Source organism: Micropterus dolomieu, linkage group LG14 (assembly GCF_021292245.1).
Source record: "Micropterus dolomieu isolate WLL.071019.BEF.003 ecotype Adirondacks linkage group LG14, ASM2129224v1, whole genome shotgun sequence".
In the NCBI taxonomy this organism is placed as follows: Eukaryota; Metazoa; Chordata; class Actinopteri; order Centrarchiformes; family Centrarchidae; genus Micropterus; species Micropterus dolomieu.
Window position 1 is genome coordinate 12,701,678 of NC_060163.1, and position 18,836 is coordinate 12,720,513.

The 18,836-nt window shown below is 41.1% G+C and overlaps 2 protein-coding genes across 5 annotated transcripts; one reads left to right on the forward strand and one right to left on the reverse strand.

Moving 5' to 3' along the window:
• Positions 1–2,583: 2,583 nt before the first annotated feature.
• On the forward strand, positions 2,584–10,571 carry zgc:92313 (uncharacterized protein LOC436869 homolog). Its single transcript, XM_046068370.1, has 6 exons — positions 2,584–2,908; positions 3,087–3,199; positions 7,717–7,796; positions 8,194–8,465; positions 9,709–9,869; positions 10,027–10,571. Exons 1-6 carry the CDS (start codon positions 2,863–2,865, stop codon positions 10,276–10,278), a joined length of 924 nt encoding a protein of 307 aa, XP_045924326.1. The 5' UTR covers positions 2,584–2,862; the 3' UTR covers positions 10,279–10,571.
• Positions 10,572–10,853: 282 nt separating this feature from the next.
• Positions 10,854–17,251, reverse strand: mapk7 (mitogen-activated protein kinase 7). Of its 4 annotated transcripts, none has more exons than XM_046068367.1 (7): positions 17,116–17,251; positions 15,630–15,904; positions 15,326–15,491; positions 13,479–15,031; positions 12,300–13,396; positions 11,952–12,082; positions 10,854–11,180 (listed from the first exon to the last, which is right to left on the reverse strand). In XM_046068367.1, the coding sequence occupies exons 2-7, from the start codon at positions 15,898–15,900 to the stop codon at positions 11,033–11,035; spliced, it is 3,366 nt and encodes a 1,121-aa protein (XP_045924323.1). In that variant the 5' UTR covers positions 15,901–15,904; positions 17,116–17,251; the 3' UTR covers positions 10,854–11,032. The 4 variants fall into 4 exon arrangements, with proteins under 4 accessions (XP_045924323.1, XP_045924325.1, XP_045924322.1 ...); XM_046068369.1 differs by lacking the exon at positions 17,116–17,251 and adding an exon at positions 17,004–17,111; XM_046068366.1 differs by lacking the exon at positions 17,116–17,251 and adding an exon at positions 16,971–17,102.
• Between the last annotated feature and the right edge of the window lie 1,585 nt (positions 17,252–18,836).

The window sequence follows — 18,836 nt, forward strand, 5'->3', positions numbered from 1 at the left end:
ATCTGCAAATTAACCAGTAACTATATCTGTCAAATAAATCTGGTGGAGTAAAACAATACAATATTTGTCTCTAAGAATGAGTGTAGCAGAAGTATAAAGTAGCAGAAAGAATTGGAAATGCTTGGAAGTACCTTAAAATGTTACTTTTGTTGAGTACTTGAGCAAATGTACAATGGAAATAAGGACAAAGAAAGAAAGTAAGTGAGGTAAAGTTGAATAACAAAAACTGCTTGATTTAAATCTAAACCTAAAAACATGGCATTAACCCGCCACACACCCTTCTCATCCCACCCCATTTTTTTTCTAGCTGGTTACTCTTGCTTTTCCTTTTGAAATCACGTTTGCATCTTATTGTGTTCTACTTGGAATGTGGCTTAACCTATGTGATCTCTATGTGCTGAGTGCAATAACGTGTGTGAGTGTGTGAGTGTGCGAGTGTGTGTGTATGAGAGTGAGAGAGAGAGAGAGAGAGAGAGAGAGAGAGCGAGACGACGCGTGCTTCACTGCAAAGATTCATGTAGCTCCAGGACATGCATTTTTTTAGTGCATCTTGTTAGTTCATTCCTGTCACCTCTCTCTCTCTCTCTCTCTCCCTCTCCCTCTCTCGCCATCCCTTGCTTTTTCAGCGCTGAAGGGGGGATGGGGAAGGGGTGGTGGACAGGGCTGGGACGGGAGGGAAGGGGGGAGGCGGCGACGGTGGAGGCAGTCACCATGGTTACAATGCCACGACAAATATTCATCAAGTCGTTAAAATAAAAACAAACGGGAGTGCATTATAATTGCTCTTACTGACTGGATCCTATAATGCGTTCATATATTATGAGTGAGGGGAGAAGAGTGGAAGGGGCTCGCACACAAAAAGACACTGTTAGTGATAAAAGAAAATAGCAGCTGACCTGCAGGCATATGTGACGCACTCACTCGCACACATTTCAACTCTTTGTGTATAACTTTATTTCTCCATTACCTGTTTCTGGAATTCCCTATGAGTACTTTCATGAGTCTCTCCTCTCTTTTCTCTTTGTCCCTCCACCTCTCGTTCTTCCTCTACTGTTGTGTAGCCCCAGGCGATACTGTGATGTGTCCTCCCTCTGTCCCTCCCTCCCTCTCCCTCTCTCTGTCCCTGTCACCTTCAATTGCTCTGTGAAACTAGACACACTGCCTGGGGCGGGGAGGCAGGGAGGGAGGGAGGGAGGGATAGAGGGAGGGAGGAAAGAGAGGAGGAAAAAGAGAGACAGCTTTATAGACAGACAGAAGGAATAAACATTTGGCGTCATGTAGGAATAATAGGATAACCACAGCCCAGATGTGTGGCACACTCTAAAAAACAATCAAATGACTTACGCTAACATTCAAAATCCAGCTAACAACATAAAACACTCAAATAATTTAGCACAGTAGAAACATGTTATCAATTACATACACACATCTATATAATTTAGGACAGCGTTTGACCTTTGACCTGGGTGTTTTTATATACAGTCTATGGTCTTAGCCTACATTTAATCAGTGTGTCCAGTTAGGATGCTGGTTATATGTGTGTGCTTTATCCCAGTTGCTTGTCACACTGGTTTATACTTTCCTCCAGGAGCTAGGAACATACATACCCTACAAACATACCTAATTACAGTTCTAAAAAAATGTTTAATAACAATTAAAGTTTAATAACTGGAGTTAATGTAACCCTATTTGTTATCAAAAACTGATATAAAATCAGAATAATTATAACCTTTAAGATTAGCGTAAATCACATGACCTAGCTGCATGCTTTTATGATTAATGTTGTTTTGGGGTCTTTGGGGCACAAATTGCTTACATCTTGATTGCAATTGGCAATTGTCATGTGGGTTAAAAAAAACCCACATTATTAGATTAAACTGAATGTTTACATTTGAAGAGGTTCATTTAAATACCTAAAACACAGAGTTGATCTTTAAAACGTAGATTAAGGTTTACCAAAATAAATATCTGCTATTGTAAAATATTGCATTCAGCTATTTCATGTAGAATGAGTTTTAGGTAAAGATAAATGATAGTATTAGCATTAACAACACATAGGCATATTTCTGTCTGACAGGGCTACTGATATGATAACATTTAGATACAATGTGTAGCCTAATGTGTAAATCATAGCATTTTATACATCACAGCAAAAATATAGGCTAATCCATTAAATGTGTAACACATCCCACATAGCATAAATGGGAGTAAGTTAGCCTACAAAATAATGCTACAATGAAACATAAACACAGTTAGCCATGTACAGTAGGCTAGTAGTGGGTATCAAACCTATGGACTAACTGGAGGTTATTACTTACAAATGTGTTGGATTGAGACCTGTATAAAGGTTTGTACAAAACACGAAAAAGAAAAAAACATTATGACACCTGGATGGAACAGTAAAAAAGGCCATTTTATTTAGCAAAAACAAGCAGAACACATTACCTGTTACCAAAGTAGGAGTAGAATCTAATTGGTCCGCGGTTACATTCCTTTATCTTCATTGGCTCAGGTGGACTAGGAGGGCGGAACAAGAGTTTCGATTGGATGCAGCACACAATTAGCCAGCTGTTTGTGATCAGATCTTTTACTTACCTGAAACCTTGCTCAGGAATCTGGTTCCGTTAATGGATTTTATCGACGGTAAAACGCTGGGAGAGATGATTTTAACAAAGGAGTAACTTTTTTTATTTCATGTAGCCTACTGCTCGAGTTTTAATCAGACAATAACTGAAGAAGAGGGAAAGTAGATGTAGCTTACTATTGTAGAACAATAGCCTAATTACATTTTTGTGGCTTATCTTTGAGAGACCGAATTGCTGCTTCAATAAGAGTTTCTTTATTGCCGCGAAACCTCGCAAAATGTCGCCGAAATTACAGTTTCCTGCCATTTTTTGGTGCGTATCAGGTGAGTTTCAAGCCGTCATAGCCCCCCCCCGCCAAGTCGCCATGTCCGTGTGTTTCTTTGTCTACCTGTAAAACTCAATATGCGTACTCCAGCTAGCTAATCCAGTAAAACTGAAATGTTGTCACACTGTAAAAAGTCCAATTGCCTTGTCAGTAATGTAACTTTTGTTTACCTTTAGGTATTTTGGCTGCTTACGCCCAAGAATGCGGCCGACCACCGTTACTGGAGAGCAGGATTGTGGGAGGAAAGGACGCCTCAAATGGGGCTTGGCCGTGGCAGGTGGATATACAGGTAGGTCCCTCTTCAGCCATGGCATCTAATCAGGGGACCTGCTAGAACCCAATTGCATATGTTCCGATTATATTTCTTTTTGCCCTAGAAGTTGTAGGCCTATGGGGCCATTATTGTAGCAGAAAGATTTACAAATGTGAGTGGAGAGTTGTGGAACTGTGGGTTAATAGTACACAGAATTGTGAATGTGTAAAATTGTCATACTTACTGAGATTTGTGAATGTGTGCGAAAGTGTGTTCAGAATCTGTGTGCCTCAGATTTGTAAATGTGTTATTAAAAAACTCCAAACCTGTGTTCAGATATGCAAGTGTATTGAAATGAGCTAATGTGTAGTCTGAAGACGTGTACATAAATAGTAACGGCTGAAAAGTACTCATTTAGAACAGTTAGAACTCAGGTGCTCTCAATTGGCTTTCACTTTTGAATTTCTGCCCAGGCAGAGCTCTGCAAATCTGTTTTTTCTCTACTTCTCCTAAATTATTGTAACCAAATGTTGCATGTGCTTCTCTGAATACAAAAAGTTTATATCTTGTCATTGGCTGAAGGACATGTATGGAATGCGGATTGTACTATCTAGGGTCATGAATCATTTGATGCATAAAATTTGGTAATGATTGATTTTAAATGGGCATGGCATATCACAACAACATTGACATATCACAATGCCAGGAGACAAGTTTGCTTTGTGTGTTTTTTCCTGAGAGTAGAAAGCAGAATGCAGGCCTGTGACAATGTTGCTGTGTGTAGCCCATAGACTGCATAAAAATAAATGTGTAGCTGTGGTGTCTCTGGTTAACAGTGCTGTGCTGGGCAGGTGACAGGTGTGTTTATGGAACCTCGGGCTCCTGAGTGTCTGCTCGTGAATGATGTCACAGCTGACAGACTGTTAGCTTAGCATGCCTATACTACATAAACATATGAATGAGACATTAATGGACATCCGCAGATGGAAACAAGATGTAAGGGTCGTTCCGGAAAAGGGGCAAAAACTTGCTTGTCCACTCAAGTGTTGTTTACATTTGTCATGCATTCGTCTGTGCTGAACAGGGTTAGTAGGTTTTTTTGTCCAGTGTGAAGGGTGCTCATGAGAGCTAAGAAAAAATAATTCAGCGCATCCACTGATGTGACATAACTCACTGACACACTTCACATGTACAGTACTGTGCACATAGGTTTTAGGCAGGTGTGGAAAATGCTCCAAAGTAAGAATGCTTTCAAAAAATAGACATGTATTGTAGTATATATGAGATTATATTTATCAATTAGCAAAATATAAAGTGAGTGGAAGGGAAAAAAAAAAAATCAGGTAGGTACACTTGCACAATGTTTATGAAGCAACTCGACAGGTAGGTTGGCCCAAACATTTTGGAGAACAGCCTACAGTTCTTCTGTGGCCATACCATCACTTCCAAGACTTGCTCTGAAGATGATTCTTAATGACTTGCGCTCTGTGTTTGAGGTCATCATGCTGCAGAATACATTTGGGGCAATCAGATGCCTCCCTGAAGGTACTGCATGAGTATGATTAAGTATCTTCCTGTACTTATCAGCATTGAGAAGACCAGTAATTCTGACCAAACTCCGTCTGCAGAAAAGCAACCCCACAATTGCAAGGAACCTCCACTATGCTTCACTGTTGCCTGCAGACACTAATTCTTGCACTTGCTGCCATTTTCTGTGTCCCAGTTCCTATGTTTCTATGCATAGTTGAGTCACTTGGCTTTGTTTCCATGTTAGAGGTATGGCTTGTTTGCCACAAGTCTTCATGACAGCCACTTCTGACCAGACTTCTACAGACAGTACATGTGTGCACCAGGGTCCCACTGCTGGACATCTTCCAGTTGCGAAGGGAAGTATGCATGATGTGTCTTTCATCTGCTGCAGGAAGTTTCTTTGGTAGACCATTGTGTCTACGGTCTTCAACGTTTGCAGTTTCTTTGTACTGCTTCAAAAGAGCTTGGATAGCCCATCTGAAAACCCCTGTCTGCCTTGACATTTCTGCCTGAGGGACACCTTGCTTATGCAGTAACTACCTTGTGTCTTGTTGCTGTCACGATGTTAAGTCTTTATGAGCAAGGCAAAACGACGCAAATTCAGACTCATTCCGGTCTCAACAAAATAAGGGAGAAGTCGCGCAACTTGGGAGATGAGACGGAGGATGACAAAACTATCAATCGACGTTGCTCCTGCACTGCCGGGTATGTGTCCCATTTTCCTTTTCTGGGATCAGTACAGTACACCGTGTACGTCCATGTATATCAAATAAATAAGTTACTCAGGGGCGGCATGTTCTGGCTAGTGGTAATTCGCTGTAAAAATATGTCTGCAACCAACCGATCCCTCAATTTCCAAATGTCATTATTCTCCTTGCTGTTGAGGTCAGTATAACGAAGTAAAGCCACCAAACGCAAAGCACTGACTATTGCACATGACTGCATTCACCCCCTCAACCCCCTTCTTCATACTGCTTCCAGCTGGATGCAGATACAGGTCCGCTACAGTAGAAGCTTTGTGCCCTCTGCCATTGCCAGAATGTTGACAGAGGTTCAGCCGGGTACCAGGCTTGCTCAACTGTTACTGGAGAACAGAGCAAAAATTGGCACGACTTAGGATTGGTCAATTACAGGAGTTTCCTGGAATAAAAAAACAAGCAGGAAGGAGATGGCCATGAAATGCGGGAACTTTGTGGTCGACTGATACGGGTATTTTTTTGATAGCCATTGCCAACATTTAGAGAGCAGGGTGGCTAATAGCCGATTTTATATAATGCCAATATCAAAACAAACAAGTCGTGTATAATTACATTATTCCATGCAGAGTACAATCTAATGGACATGGTTATCTCAGCCAGTAACATAATGTACGTGGGTGGATTTTTCTATTAATGAGGGGGAGAGAGAGAGAATTTCTTCGGTATTATTTCTTCCAAATTATTTGGTAGAATTATGTTACCAAACAACAAATATAGGTCGAAGAATGAGATGCCATCCCACAGCAGTGTGTGACCAGGCTGGTGAGCAGCATGAGGATATGCCAGGCTGTTATGGCTGTATGTGGTTCTTCCATATACGACTGACGCTCCTGTTTGTTAAATGAAGAAATTGTTGCCAATATGTCTTGTTTCTGCAGACGTCAATCATCCAATCCACCAAACAAGAGTCAACCTCAAAAGCTGTTGGGCATTGTCAGAAGATTTGGCAAATTTCTCATGGGTGCAACCCGCATACTCAACTCTGCTGCTCACAAATGCATGTTCCATACAAATGTGGCACCATTTTAAAAGGGATGGAAACAGGCTTGCAGTGGCAGAAGTAGATTTATTTCCAAGAAGCATTGTTAAATCTACCAAAAACTTTTTGTGCGTAGTTTAACACTAGCCAGTAATGGTTTTAGTTTAGATATTTCATATAATTTAGGATGATATCGGCGTCATGAGTGCAGGTATCGGCCAATGAAGTTTATCGCAGATTCTGCAAGATGTCAAATTGATATGTGTAATGGAACTTTCCCTACGTGAGTCCTCTGATGTAAAGAATTCAATCCTGACGTCTTTAAGGGTTTAAAAAGGGTCAGACAAAAATACAGAGTGCTATGTCTGCAGAGTGTAAGACAAAGAGCCAGTGAAGAACAAGGTGACTTTATAGTCTGTTATTACGCAGCTGTGTTCGGGAGGAAGGGAGTAGAAACCAACTGCCCTAAGATGAAGGACCCTTTGTTTCCTATCAAGGACGGTTGTATAAGAAAACCTCTAACAAGCTACTTTCCCATGAAATTTGTTTTCACCTAGCTTCAATATATTAAAGCAATAATACCACACAGTGAAATATAGGCCTATAATCGTACTGCATATAAAGGTAAAACAGTTTAAAAACTGCATTTATCACACAAACGATAAATAAAAACATAACTAATTTGAGTGAACATTTGGAGTGGTGTATCAGCATTAACTTATGTTCATCTTTATTGAAGTCAGAACTTACAGTGAAATTGTAATTATTATTGTAAGTCCTAGAGAATTGAACTGTATTTCAGCACATCCACTGAGGTGACAAAGGTTTGCCCTACTGCAATCTATGGTCAATTCAGAATTTTGTCACTTTTTTTTCCAAAATATGGGAAATCAATTAACATATCTGCTAAAATTGCCACAGACATTCTTTATCACATGTTAGGAATGGTGTTCAGATCCGTTAAAAGATGAGTTCAGTGTCAAACTGATTTGGTACTGTATGCAAATTTTCTGTTTTTTCTCAGTTTTTGATCAAACGTGACCCAAGCATTTGACAATTGAAAATATGCTTCTTTTGTCAAGCATCCAAATGCTGTTATCTGCTTGGACCCAATCATTGCCACTTGCAGCAATATTCTTATTTTAGTATCAGTTCTGCCTGTGGGTAGTTACGTGTGGTTTAGTCTAGGTCTTGTTTATCAAAGCTGACCTGCTGAGAGAGGGGTTTGTCTGTGATGCTGAGGTGACTCACTGTATTTTTGGGGGGGGGGTTCTCTCTGCTTCCAGACATCCGCTGATGGTCATATCTGTGGTGGCTCCATCATCGCAGAGACCTGGATCCTATCAGCCGCTCATTGTTTCCCCAAGTAAGAAAATTCTACTCAGACAAATATCAGCAGGTGAACTCGTAGCTCAGCACCGGCCCACAGGCATTCTGTTTCTTTTGTGAGCCGTCTTAGCTATTTTATTGAATGACCTGTGTGTGTGTGTGTGTGTGTGTGTGTGTCCGTCCTCCTTTGGCTGTTCAGGAAACCTACCTCCATCATATTTAACAACTAATTGACTCTGCTTATAAAAAATGTTCCCTTTTTTGCCTACAGGTAAACCCTTTCAAAATAATTTCCCCCAGAATATAGTAAACATCAAGCTCAAGGAGCACCTACTTGTCATTGAGTCTTTGAGTACCTTTTGCCACTATAAAATGCAACAGTGTCAATTTCCAGTCTAGCAAGTTTAATTTGGTGTCGATCTGTCTTCTTACAGTCCGTCCGACTTGAGCTCTTACACTGTCTATGCTGGTCGGTATCAGCTGAATGGCGTCAACAGGGACCAGTCAGTGCATGGTTTGAGTCAGGTGGTTATTCCTTCCGGTTTCGCAGATCCTCAGACTGGGAAGGATTTAGCGTTGGCTCAGCTGTCCAGCCCAGTAACCTGGTCAGATTACATCCAACCCATCTGCTTGCCTGCCTCTGGCAACCTGTTCCCAGATGGCATGCTGTGCTCTGTCACCGGCTGGGGGGACATTCGGGATGGTGGTAAGGCTTGCTAAATTCTTCATATCATTGTTAGAATGTGTGCAGATAATTTTTTATTCAGCAGGTAAATGTTTACAAAAAGATTACATTTTTGTAAAAGATTGAAAGGAATAATAAAAAAAAAAACTCAACCTCAACTGCTTTTTGTTAAGCTCTTTGTTGCTCTTTCAACATAAGCAGTGATTACAGGTGCCAAGTGTAGGTCCAGGTGTCAAAAGTGAACACTTTACTTTCTCTTTGCTGTTGTAATTTACACTTTTTCTTCAGCAGTGCGTGGGTTATAAAAGCCCGTCTCTTACAAGGCAGTAATATCCAGAAATAATTATAGCTGGGTTATAATTAAATATTTCAGTGGAATCATATAGAGAAATGAACACTGTTATTAAATGTTTTAATGAATCATTCCAATGAAGTTTGTTTTACACATGTGAGAAGTTTTGCCTTGTGTGGCAGTGGAACACACTTAATTGCGCTTAATATCGGTTTGTAAGTTTACATGTATTATAGCACACATTTCAATATAGTTATATATTCATGTTATTAATTATAGTATTACAATATTAATTTTTAACCCTATAGTCAAACCATAAAATAAAATCCCCCCACACAGATGTGGATATTTTTGAATAGTGATTGGCAATATTTTTAATATCAATATGTCCAGCAGAGTACTTATTTACTGACAGATCTACACCTAAAATGATTCAATTCAGTAAAAATTTATTTAACTCTAAAAGGGCCATTGAATGCAGCAGCTTGCCTGCCAGATCAACAGATACACACAAAATAGAAGAAAGAAAAATGGCTAATCACTAAACTAAAAATAACAAGACTCTTCGTCACAGTATCATGAAATCGTGATCATGAAATAATTTGTATGGTGAGCGGATGCCGGCTTGGTTTGGTTTTCTTATTAAACAGTGTCTGCATATTTGCAAAAGTATGCACAAAACACAATACAAGACCACAGATTGAACAGAGCTGGTTGTGTCTACCCAAAGAAACTACAAAAAGCAATAAAAGAATGGAGAATGACATAGCACAAAACACAGGCTAGATGTTTGTTTAAATGTTCACAATTGAAGCTTTACGCTGGAGAAAAATACTAAAAATGAACACATCTTTTGACCCATACTGGATAGTAAAGCAAATAAAGCTTATACTGGACACTTGTTTAGTTGCAAAGAGGAAAAAGTCTCGGTCCTTTTTGTTCTTCCTCAATCTGTCGTATTGCTCCCCTCAGTCCCTCTGTCCGGACTTGGGACTCTGCAGGAAGTGCAGGTGCCAATCATCTCTCAGAGTTCATGTCAGGAGATGTACCAGACAGACCCCACAGACCAGGTGGACATCCTGTATGACATGATGTGCGCTGGATACCAGCGGGGTGGCAAGGACTCCTGCCAGGTACTGTTGGATCAGCTGTTTGTGCTGCTGTGTTTACAATTCACAAATACATGCTGTATACACGAGCAAAGACAAGAACTTTGTAAGCCCTTCCTTTTTGAGCACTTCAATACCTCCCAGTGGTGAAAGCTGAATGATTCTGTGTTTGTCTTTTCAGGGTGATTCAGGAGGGCCCCTTGTCTGTCAGATAAATGGGACCTGGGTGCAGGCTGGGGTGGTGAGTTTTGGACTGGGCTGTGCTCAGTCAAACAAGCCAGGTGTGTATGTCAGACTGACCAGCTACACAAGCTTCATCCGCAGCACGGTACTGGACATCCAGCTGTATGGCCGAGCTAACCAGAACTGGTGTGGGACGGCTGCCATATTGGTCAGCTGTCTGTCCACTCTACTGATCCTGCATCAGAGATGAGACACTCTCGAAAACTGGATTTCTGGGAGGCAAAACTCAAACCAGGTCAAATGAAGGATATTAATTATGTCTGATTTTAAGTCCAAAGTTGTCCTGAATAGTAAAACTAGAAACACTGCACCTGACATGCACATGAAGCCATATTGAAGATGATATGTAATATCTTCTACATTTTTAGAACTTTAATTCTACATTATCTGCGATTCAAATTAGTTGAGTTTTGGTTTGTATTCCATCAGAATCATGAGCTAAATGTTTTCTGTATCTGAAATAAATTAATTTTCTTAAAACCAGGTCAGTGTGTTAAACTTCTGATAGCTGAGTTTGGAAATGTGTTATCAGATTTTATTTCAGAGCTTCAGTTGTGTTAATTCAAAGCCTTCTTCAATCTTTTATATTCACCTAATACACCCACTCAAGTGTAAATACCAAAATGGTTTCATTTTGAAATAAAGCCATTTTTGGAACAAATGTTACTTATCAGTACGCATTTCAGAAATGCAAATGATCATTTTAATAGTTTCTTTTAAAATCCATTAAGGTGACTTACTGTAGTTAATTAAATACATCCAGAGACAAGTGATGACAGTTCTTTATTATAAACTGAGCTCAACAAGTCAATGGTAAAGACCACTTGGTACTGCCTACTCAAAAAGCTAGCTCTTAAAGTCTTCACTTGAAGTTTCCATGCAAAAAGAAATCTAACATTTACACAAATCCAAGTGTTGTCTTTGAAATTCTGAGGAAGAGAAAGTCAGGCATCAGGGGGAATGGTGTCAGAGAGGATCATGGGAGAGCCGAGCTGCAACTCCTGCTGCAGTGATTCCAGATCGGCTGGAGTCATACGGTGGACCTCGCTCCAATCAGACAAGAGTGAGGCAGATAGGGGGGCAGAGTCGTAACTGATGAAAGAGAAATGTAGAAGGCATCTTTGAGCATACAAAAATACTTCTACAACAGAACAGTACCAATACATGTACCCCATGTCTGCAGTCCACTTGGCAGTATTTAACTCAAATGTCTGATGTCTCTGGTATGTCTTTATATATACGCACATTTTTCACTTGGCAATTTATAGACAAAAATAATCAAGAATAGAATTCAGAGTAACGGATAATGAAAATAAGCTGCAGCCTGAATACTCTGGGTATTTTAACTATAAAAATTCATAATGTAAAGGCCCATGGTATAAGTGTAATTAAACACTTGAAGGTGTATTGTGAGCCAAGTGACTTTGTTCATGAGCCTACAGTTTGTTTCTCCTTTCTGTACCCTGCAACAGCAACAAAGAGGGAATTTGTTAGATATTCACTTGTCTACCTGAGACTGCTGCAGCATCATATTAGAATCCATCTTAGCACAGAACGGGGACTGGATTTTGTCCCCTTTCTTACACTAAAGTTTCTTTAAGGGATGTCTTTGTGGACATTATGGATAGGAGGAAACGACCCTATCCTTTGACTTCACTTCCTCCATCATGATTCTAGTGAAAACATCACAAGTATGAGAGGGATGTAAGGTCTAATAAAATTCTCAAACATAATTCCTAAACTGCTAGACAGCTGCAGATAATACTGATATGAATGGGTAAACGCATCCCCTCCCCTCCAGTATCAGACATTGGTTTTGTTTGGGGACCCCACCCAGCGATCTCTCACTGTATTTGACCTTACCTGTCCCGGTCACAGTTTTGCAGGTCTGTGAGAGACTGGTTGAGAAGGTCATCCAGATCAAAGCCCACGCCATACCCTGCCCCACTGCCTTTAGGGGTGACCGAGAACACAGGTGGTAAAACGTCCTCTACCTGACAGGAGAAAAAGAAAACATTGGGTCAGCTGAACTTTAAGTCGTTCAGATCAGTTCAAGGCAAACAGAAGATCGTGACATTTAAGCCTAGTGTATATGTACAAGAAAATTAGGTTTCTATCACATCTATACTGAAAGCAATATCAGCGCTGTGTTATACACTGTGTTGGGTAAAATGCTACCTGCAAATGCAGAAGAAGAAATCTGAGACACACCTGGGACTTTGAGAGCTGCAGTGTTACTGTATGGATGTCCGGGGCAATGGAGGGCCCTTGCTGTCCAGTATCTGTGAATCCTAAGCTGGGATGAGGCTGTGAGGGGACCCCTAAAGCCCCACAGACAGGGTTTGTACACTGAGGCCCTGATTTCTCTCCTACAGAGGGACACAGCTTCTCCATCGGACCAGCGTTTGTAGTTGAGGGGTTTGGATGGGAGTTGAGGTTATTTTGGCCTCTGATATCCACACTCCCATTTGTCTCTCTGCTGGTTAGTGTTGGAGCTTTAGTCAAAAAACTCTCCAGAGGAAGTAGATGGGACTGAGGTTGAGGGTCAGGCTGGGTTTGAGACTGAGGTTGGAGCTGGGGCTGAAGAAAGCCCGACGGTGGAGGCTGCGGTTTCCTGTTTGGTTGTGGTGGCCTCGTCTCTAATTGCTGCCCACTCCAATTCCCCAAACAGTTGAAACCACTTTGTCCATTGCTCTCACTGTGAGGCTTGAGTGTGGTGTTCTTCACAAAGCTACTTATATCCATCCCTCCGCTTACAGCGACAACTATATCCGCTGGAGGCTTCCTCTGGCTCATGGAGAAAAGTAATGATGGTTGCTGAGTGCTGGAAGGCTGAAATATGGCCGGCTGGTTGGGTTTTACTTGAGAGATTAACTGTTCATGAGATTGAATCTTCCTTCCCTCGTCTGTTTTATTGTTCAGTGCTCCTTGAGTGTTATCACCGGCCGCTACACCCTGGTGCAAGTTCACATTACAATCCTTATTCTTTGTTCCATCGTTGTTGGGAGTCTGAGATTTCTCATTGCGCCTGTCCATCATCTTTGTCCAGCGCTGCAAAAGGCTTTTGTCGTTGTCACTCAGCAGGACCCCACCCAGCGAGTCCCCCTGTCTTCCCTCTCTTCTCTCCTTTTCCTTCATTTTCCTCTCCTTCTCTCTTGCCCGTTCCTGCCTCTTTCTTCTTTTCTCCTCTCTTTCGCGCTGACGCTCCTGGGCTGTGACAGGCCGACGCGACTCTGGAACAGAAGACTGGGCGGACAGTACTGCACCTCCTGCAACAGCGTCAATGCCCAGAGCAGAGTTACCTCCATCTGCAATAAAGATATCAAATTCAGATGAAGGTAGTGTAAAAATGTCAGTGATAGATGCAGATGTGGAAAACAATGAACTTACCACCCCTGGCTTTATTTCTGAGAGCTGATTTCAATAAAGCAGCTTTAAGTGCATTTTTAGTGTCCTCTGAAATAGCTCCTTCTTTTCTGGCCCCCTCTCCTGCACTTGGAGGAGGCCTGGCATTCTTGGACAGTGACTGTGAAAGGGACTGAGACAGAGACTGGGCCTGTGCCACAGAAAGAGAAAGGGAAGGCACAGTGGTGGGTAGGGGTGTTGTGGCCTGTGCTGGCGTTGCAGGAATGGAGGTGGGAGCCTGGGTCATGGACTGGCTCTGGGTGGGCTGAGTCAGAGGAGTCTGACTTTGGGTTAGCTGCTCCTGTACCTCACTGTCTCTCATTGTTTCTGATTGAGTGTCCTGACTAGAGACTGGTGTTGTTAAATCTATAGTCTCTGGCTCACCGTTGTCTGAGTTGGCACTGGGCATGTCCACATCAACTGGGCCACTTTCGCTTTTAGAGAGGAGAGGCAAATTATGGGTCACATGAGACGGGGTGACTTCTAAAAGGGGTGCAGGCTCATTAAAGGTTTGCATCTGATTTGTAAATGTATGGTTCACTTCTGCTGGTGTGTGCTCTTGTTGCTGTTGGGATTTTGCTTCCCTCATTTGCTGTTGCTGAATCTGTGCTGCTTGTGGGTGTTGTGCCATTGGAACCAGTGTTGATTTGCTCATGTTAACGGTCGAGGGCTGAGCATTACACTGGATACTGCTTTGTGCGGCAGCTCTGCCATTCTCCCTTGCCAAGGGCCTGAACTGCAGTCTCTGACGACAGCCCTGTTTGTTCAGATGAAAGTCCTGGATCTCCATCAGAATCGCCTCTTTAATTTGTTCCTTGTTCATTGGAAGTTTGTCAAACTCAAAGTCAAAAGCTGGCACACAAATTGGCTCATCATCTGGGTCGTGGTACTTGGACAGGTAAGGATGCTCCAGCGCTTGTGTTACACTGATTCTCTCGCGAGGGTCAAAGCGCAACATGGCCACCAACAGGTCCAAAGCCTCTTGTTCAGCTTGTGGGTACAGTTTGGCCAAAGGCACAGCGGTCCGTGATGGAAGACTCTGAACATAGGAGCGTACTCTGTCAGCCCTAATAGCACCAATCAGCCCCTCAGGAGGGGTGCCTAACACAGACAAAATGAGCTGGAGCTGGTGGACGTAGTGCTTTCCAGGAAAAAGCTGCTTGCGCCCCAACATCTCCGCAAAGATGCAGCCCACAGACCACAAGTCAATGGCCAAACTATAGTGATTCAGAGACAGCAGGAGTTCAGGAGCACGGTACCATCGAGTCGCCACATATTCAGTCATGAAGGAATGAGACTCCTCAGGGTGTGAACTTAGACCCCTCGCCATGCCGAAGTCACCAATTTTTAGCTCACAGTTCTCGTTCACCAACAGGTTGGAGGGTTTGAGGTCACGGTGGATGACGTTGGCAGAGTGCACATACTTAAGGCCACGGAGGAGCTGGTACAAGAAGTAGCGCGTGTGCTCTGAGGTGAGTGTCTGGGCAGAGTGTATGATCTGGTGCAAGTCGCTCTCCATAAGGTCCAGCACCACGTACCTGCACACATGGGAAGTGGAAAAGCGAAATGAGCTCAGGATAGTTTGACAATATGCCCACTTCTCAATCAGAGCTGAAGTCACCTTGATGTCCTGACTACAGGAAGTGAACTGTGACCATGTGGAAAGAATATCCTATTATTCTGGTGGATTGTCCTCAAAGACTTTGAACAGAAAATGACACTGTATGCGTTCCAAAACACAGTCTGACCTCAAAAGGCTTACCCAATATTTGTGAAACTCAATATTTCTATAGACTTTTCTAGCCTGAGGAGGAAACATGTGAAGTACATACACAGACTTGAAGGCAGCGTGGGGAAGGTTAGGCTGCAGGATGTCTTTGATGGCAATAATGTTGTCATGTTTGAAGTGCTTAAGAATCTTCAGCTCTCGTAGGGTGCGTTTGGCATTTGTCACCACTTCAAAAGCATTGGAGATTTTCTTTATCGCCACCTGCTGGCCTGTGAAATGCGAATAACATAATGCATAAGGTCAGGGTGTACACCTGTGTTTAAATGACAGTGATGATGAGTTTCCACATTTGACATTGAGCACACAGAATGAGTTACGAGTTATTTCTTCATCAAATCGGGCCCTACCATTGTCCCTTCTCCTGGCAGATGAAACAACTCCATAGGCCCCCGTGCCGATGGTTTCTATAACATCATACTCCTCTCCGACGTCGAATTTCACGTCCAGAGAGTGCGCTTTAAGCAAAGCCAAGTTTTTTGCTGTTGTGCTGGTGTCTGCGGTGCCTCCTGTTGCCTCAGCTTCACGCTGGTTCTCTCTGCTTTTGTCAGTGGCCATTCTTTCAGGCGACATGGCCAAGGGTTGACCATTTTTACCTTCTCCACCCTCCTTAGTTGACATGTTTCTGTAACGAGTCAAATTTAGCAAAGTAAAAGAAATTCATTGGTATCATATGAGTACTGCTTGTTTTTTTGTTTTATTTTTTACAACTAAAGTTAAAACAGCTCATTCTCACTATTGACTGATGCCTTGAAAAAGCTGGTTTGGCTATTCTGAGATCCTATTTTGTGGTTTAATAGAACTAGGGCTTGGAATTACATTTGTTCACCATTATGCATCACATAAGACAAAACTTTTTGTATGTCTAAGACAAGAACCTCTATTACTAATTTCTAATCACAGTTTAAGAATCATTAATCTGGACAAATGAAATCAGTCATCATTCTGCTCAAAGGTGAAAATCAAATTAGATTGGATTGTTGCCCAGTTCTAAATTTTTTGTTTAATTGATCAAAAAAAAAATAATCTTCTACTATTTTGATAATCATAACTGTTGGAATCACTTTTCAGTCAAAAACGTCAAACAACTGTTTGTTCCAGCTTCTCAAATGTGAGTATTTGCTGATTTTCTTTGACCTACATGAACGCAAACTGAACATCTTTAGGTTTTGGGCTGATAAGTCTGACAAAACAGACGATTTAAATGTCAGACACTTTGTAGATTAAACAATAACCAACTATTTAACAAAATAACTGATGCTGATTAACAATAAAAATAACCGTTGATAGCACTAAATTAAAGTGTCATGGTCTTTAACAAAACACGTGCAACATATCAGTATCATCTCACAACAGTGAATAAATAAAAATAAATAAAATTCGTATTTTATGTTTAAACGTTAAATAAAAGCTGAATAATTCATTGTGAACAATAAAATATACATAAACGAGGCGTGACCAACACGCTGCCCAGCAATTTCACACCCACTGATTTCAGGCCTGTCAATCAAGTGGCCCAAACCTGTAGCTCTCTGTCAAAACACGTCTCTAGATTACAGCCGGAGTCTATTTACAGATAGATAATTAGAAAACAAATCCACAAGGAGCTGTCTTTAGGGCTCGCTCGTGTTTGTACTACAGAATGATTGAGATAAACTAACTAACTTTACACGATAAAGACGCAGCCTTACCCACTTTTTGACGCAGGGGCGTAAGCTAGTTACCTGAAGCTCAGGCTTTCTAGGAACGTAACCCGTTAAATCAAGTCTTTCTCAATTACATAACCAAACAGGACAACACGGAAACGTGTTTGTACGTAACGGAGCAGCCTTTCACCTCGTGAGCCAACCAAAACATTCGTAATTGTGTTTTTAATCCGGTAACAGTGCTGCTTTCTCTTCTTTTTGTCTGCCGCTTCCTCATACAGTTCCGTGTAGGTTTGAGTGCAATGTGGCGGACCAATGAGGCGAGGTGACGTCCGGAAGGCTGTCCAATAGGAGCAGAGAATGAGCTGGAGGGCGGGACAACTCGGCAGATAGAAGGGTCTGTCTTTGGGGGGGCGATGATTATTATAGGAGGGGGCACATTTGGACAAAATTACCTGCATTTAAAGCTCTTTGTATGTATGATAGACTTAAACAATTAGCAAAGTAGAATTATAATCGTGTAGAACAATTACTACTAATCAACGCTGGAGCATACTGTAGGTAGGTATGTAAAATAGAAAAAAATGTTTGGAAGCACCTGTAATGGATAGTAAGTAAAAGTTAATTTACTCTAGTGTATTTTTTTTTTGATTAATTTGACAGCTTTAATTAGTCCAAAATATATGATTATCTTGTCTATCATATGATGTATGATTAGATGTTAAATACCCAATGACTGGATGTCAGTTTGATTAAACACTAATTTTATTTAGGAGTATGCATCATGTAAGCACAGTATAAACTAAAATTTGAGGCCCTCTCGACAAGACAAGCCGATCATTTTGGGTAACAAAGAAGGACCCATCTTAGTTGATATGCTAATGTTGCAGATTCATGAAACAATTGAAATTTATATAATTAAATACCACTAATTCACAAACCGTGAACATGGAAGCAGTTGTCCTCGTTGCCCTGGTTTGTAGTCCAGCCTTGCCCAAAAATAACAAACACATATAATCTTGTTAAATTAGCTCTATCATGACCAACTGCAACATTAAAATCATGTTAAAAATTAGCCAATAATGTAGAATGAGTAGCTTACTTTTGTATGTACATTTTGCTGATAATACTTTAACTTAAGTAACATTTTGACTGCAGACCTATTACTTTTAATGTAGAATTTTTACACTGTGGTATTACTTCTTTTACATAAGTAAATCTGAGTACTTCTTCCACCACTGATTATACATTAGCTAAATAAAAGTAGCAATACCACGCTGTAAAAATACTTCATTGAAAATGTTAAATAAATAATAGTATCTAAGGTAGGTGGTGGTGGTAGGTGAAGTGGAGCACATTTTGAGCTATTTTGTATCAGACTGCAACTAATGAGTATTTTCATCATTGATTAATCTGCCGATTATTTTCTCCATTAATTGTTTGATTTGTAAAAAAATTCTGAAATAGTAAGAAATGCCTTCACAGTGCAGAACCCAAAGTAACACACTGCTTGTTTTGCCAACCAACAGTCCAAACCTCAACATTATGAAAAAATAAATTAAAATAGGCTATGGCTGCAGAACATTGACTGTGAAGCCATGAGGTAAGAACATTTTACAAGGTCCTCAAAAGAAAGTCCAAAAATGTAATTACATTATTAAAAACAGGCTGTCAACGCTGATAATGTCTTCTCAGGACGTCAGTCAGGCCTCTGAGGCCATATTTAAAATGTTCTGGCTGATATTGTACAACTGTATGCTAACAAATACAAACAAAAATTCAAGAAAAAGACTACTTTGGCTATTTAGTTAAACTTTGACCTGACCAAGCAGTTTCCTCCCTTCTATGTTTTATGAGAGCAGCTCCTCCCCTATGAGTAAAAACAAACTGGCATTTATGTATATATTATTC

Excerpts from the sequence above, each read along its gene's own strand:
- mapk7 (XM_046068367.1), bottom strand. The coding sequence starts at position 15,900 with ATGTCAACTAAGGAGGGTGGAGAAGGTAAAAATGGTCAACCCTTGGCC. Across the intron at positions 15,492-15,629 it reads TGCCAGGAGAAGGGACAATG|GCCAGCAGGTGGCGATAAAG; the intron begins GTAGGGCCCGAT and ends CGCATTTCACAG. Across the intron at positions 15,032-15,325 it reads CACGCTGCCTTCAAGTCTGT|GTACGTGGTGCTGGACCTTA; the intron begins GTATGTACTTCA and ends CCATGTGTGCAG.
- zgc:92313 (XM_046068370.1), top strand. The coding sequence starts at position 2,863 with ATGTCGCCGAAATTACAGTTTCCTGCCATTTTTTGGTGCGTATCAG. Across the intron at positions 7,797-8,193 it reads GCCGCTCATTGTTTCCCCAA|TCCGTCCGACTTGAGCTCTT; the intron begins GTAAGAAAATTC and ends GTCTTCTTACAG. Across the intron at positions 8,466-9,708 it reads GGGGGACATTCGGGATGGTG|TCCCTCTGTCCGGACTTGGG; the intron begins GTAAGGCTTGCT and ends TGCTCCCCTCAG.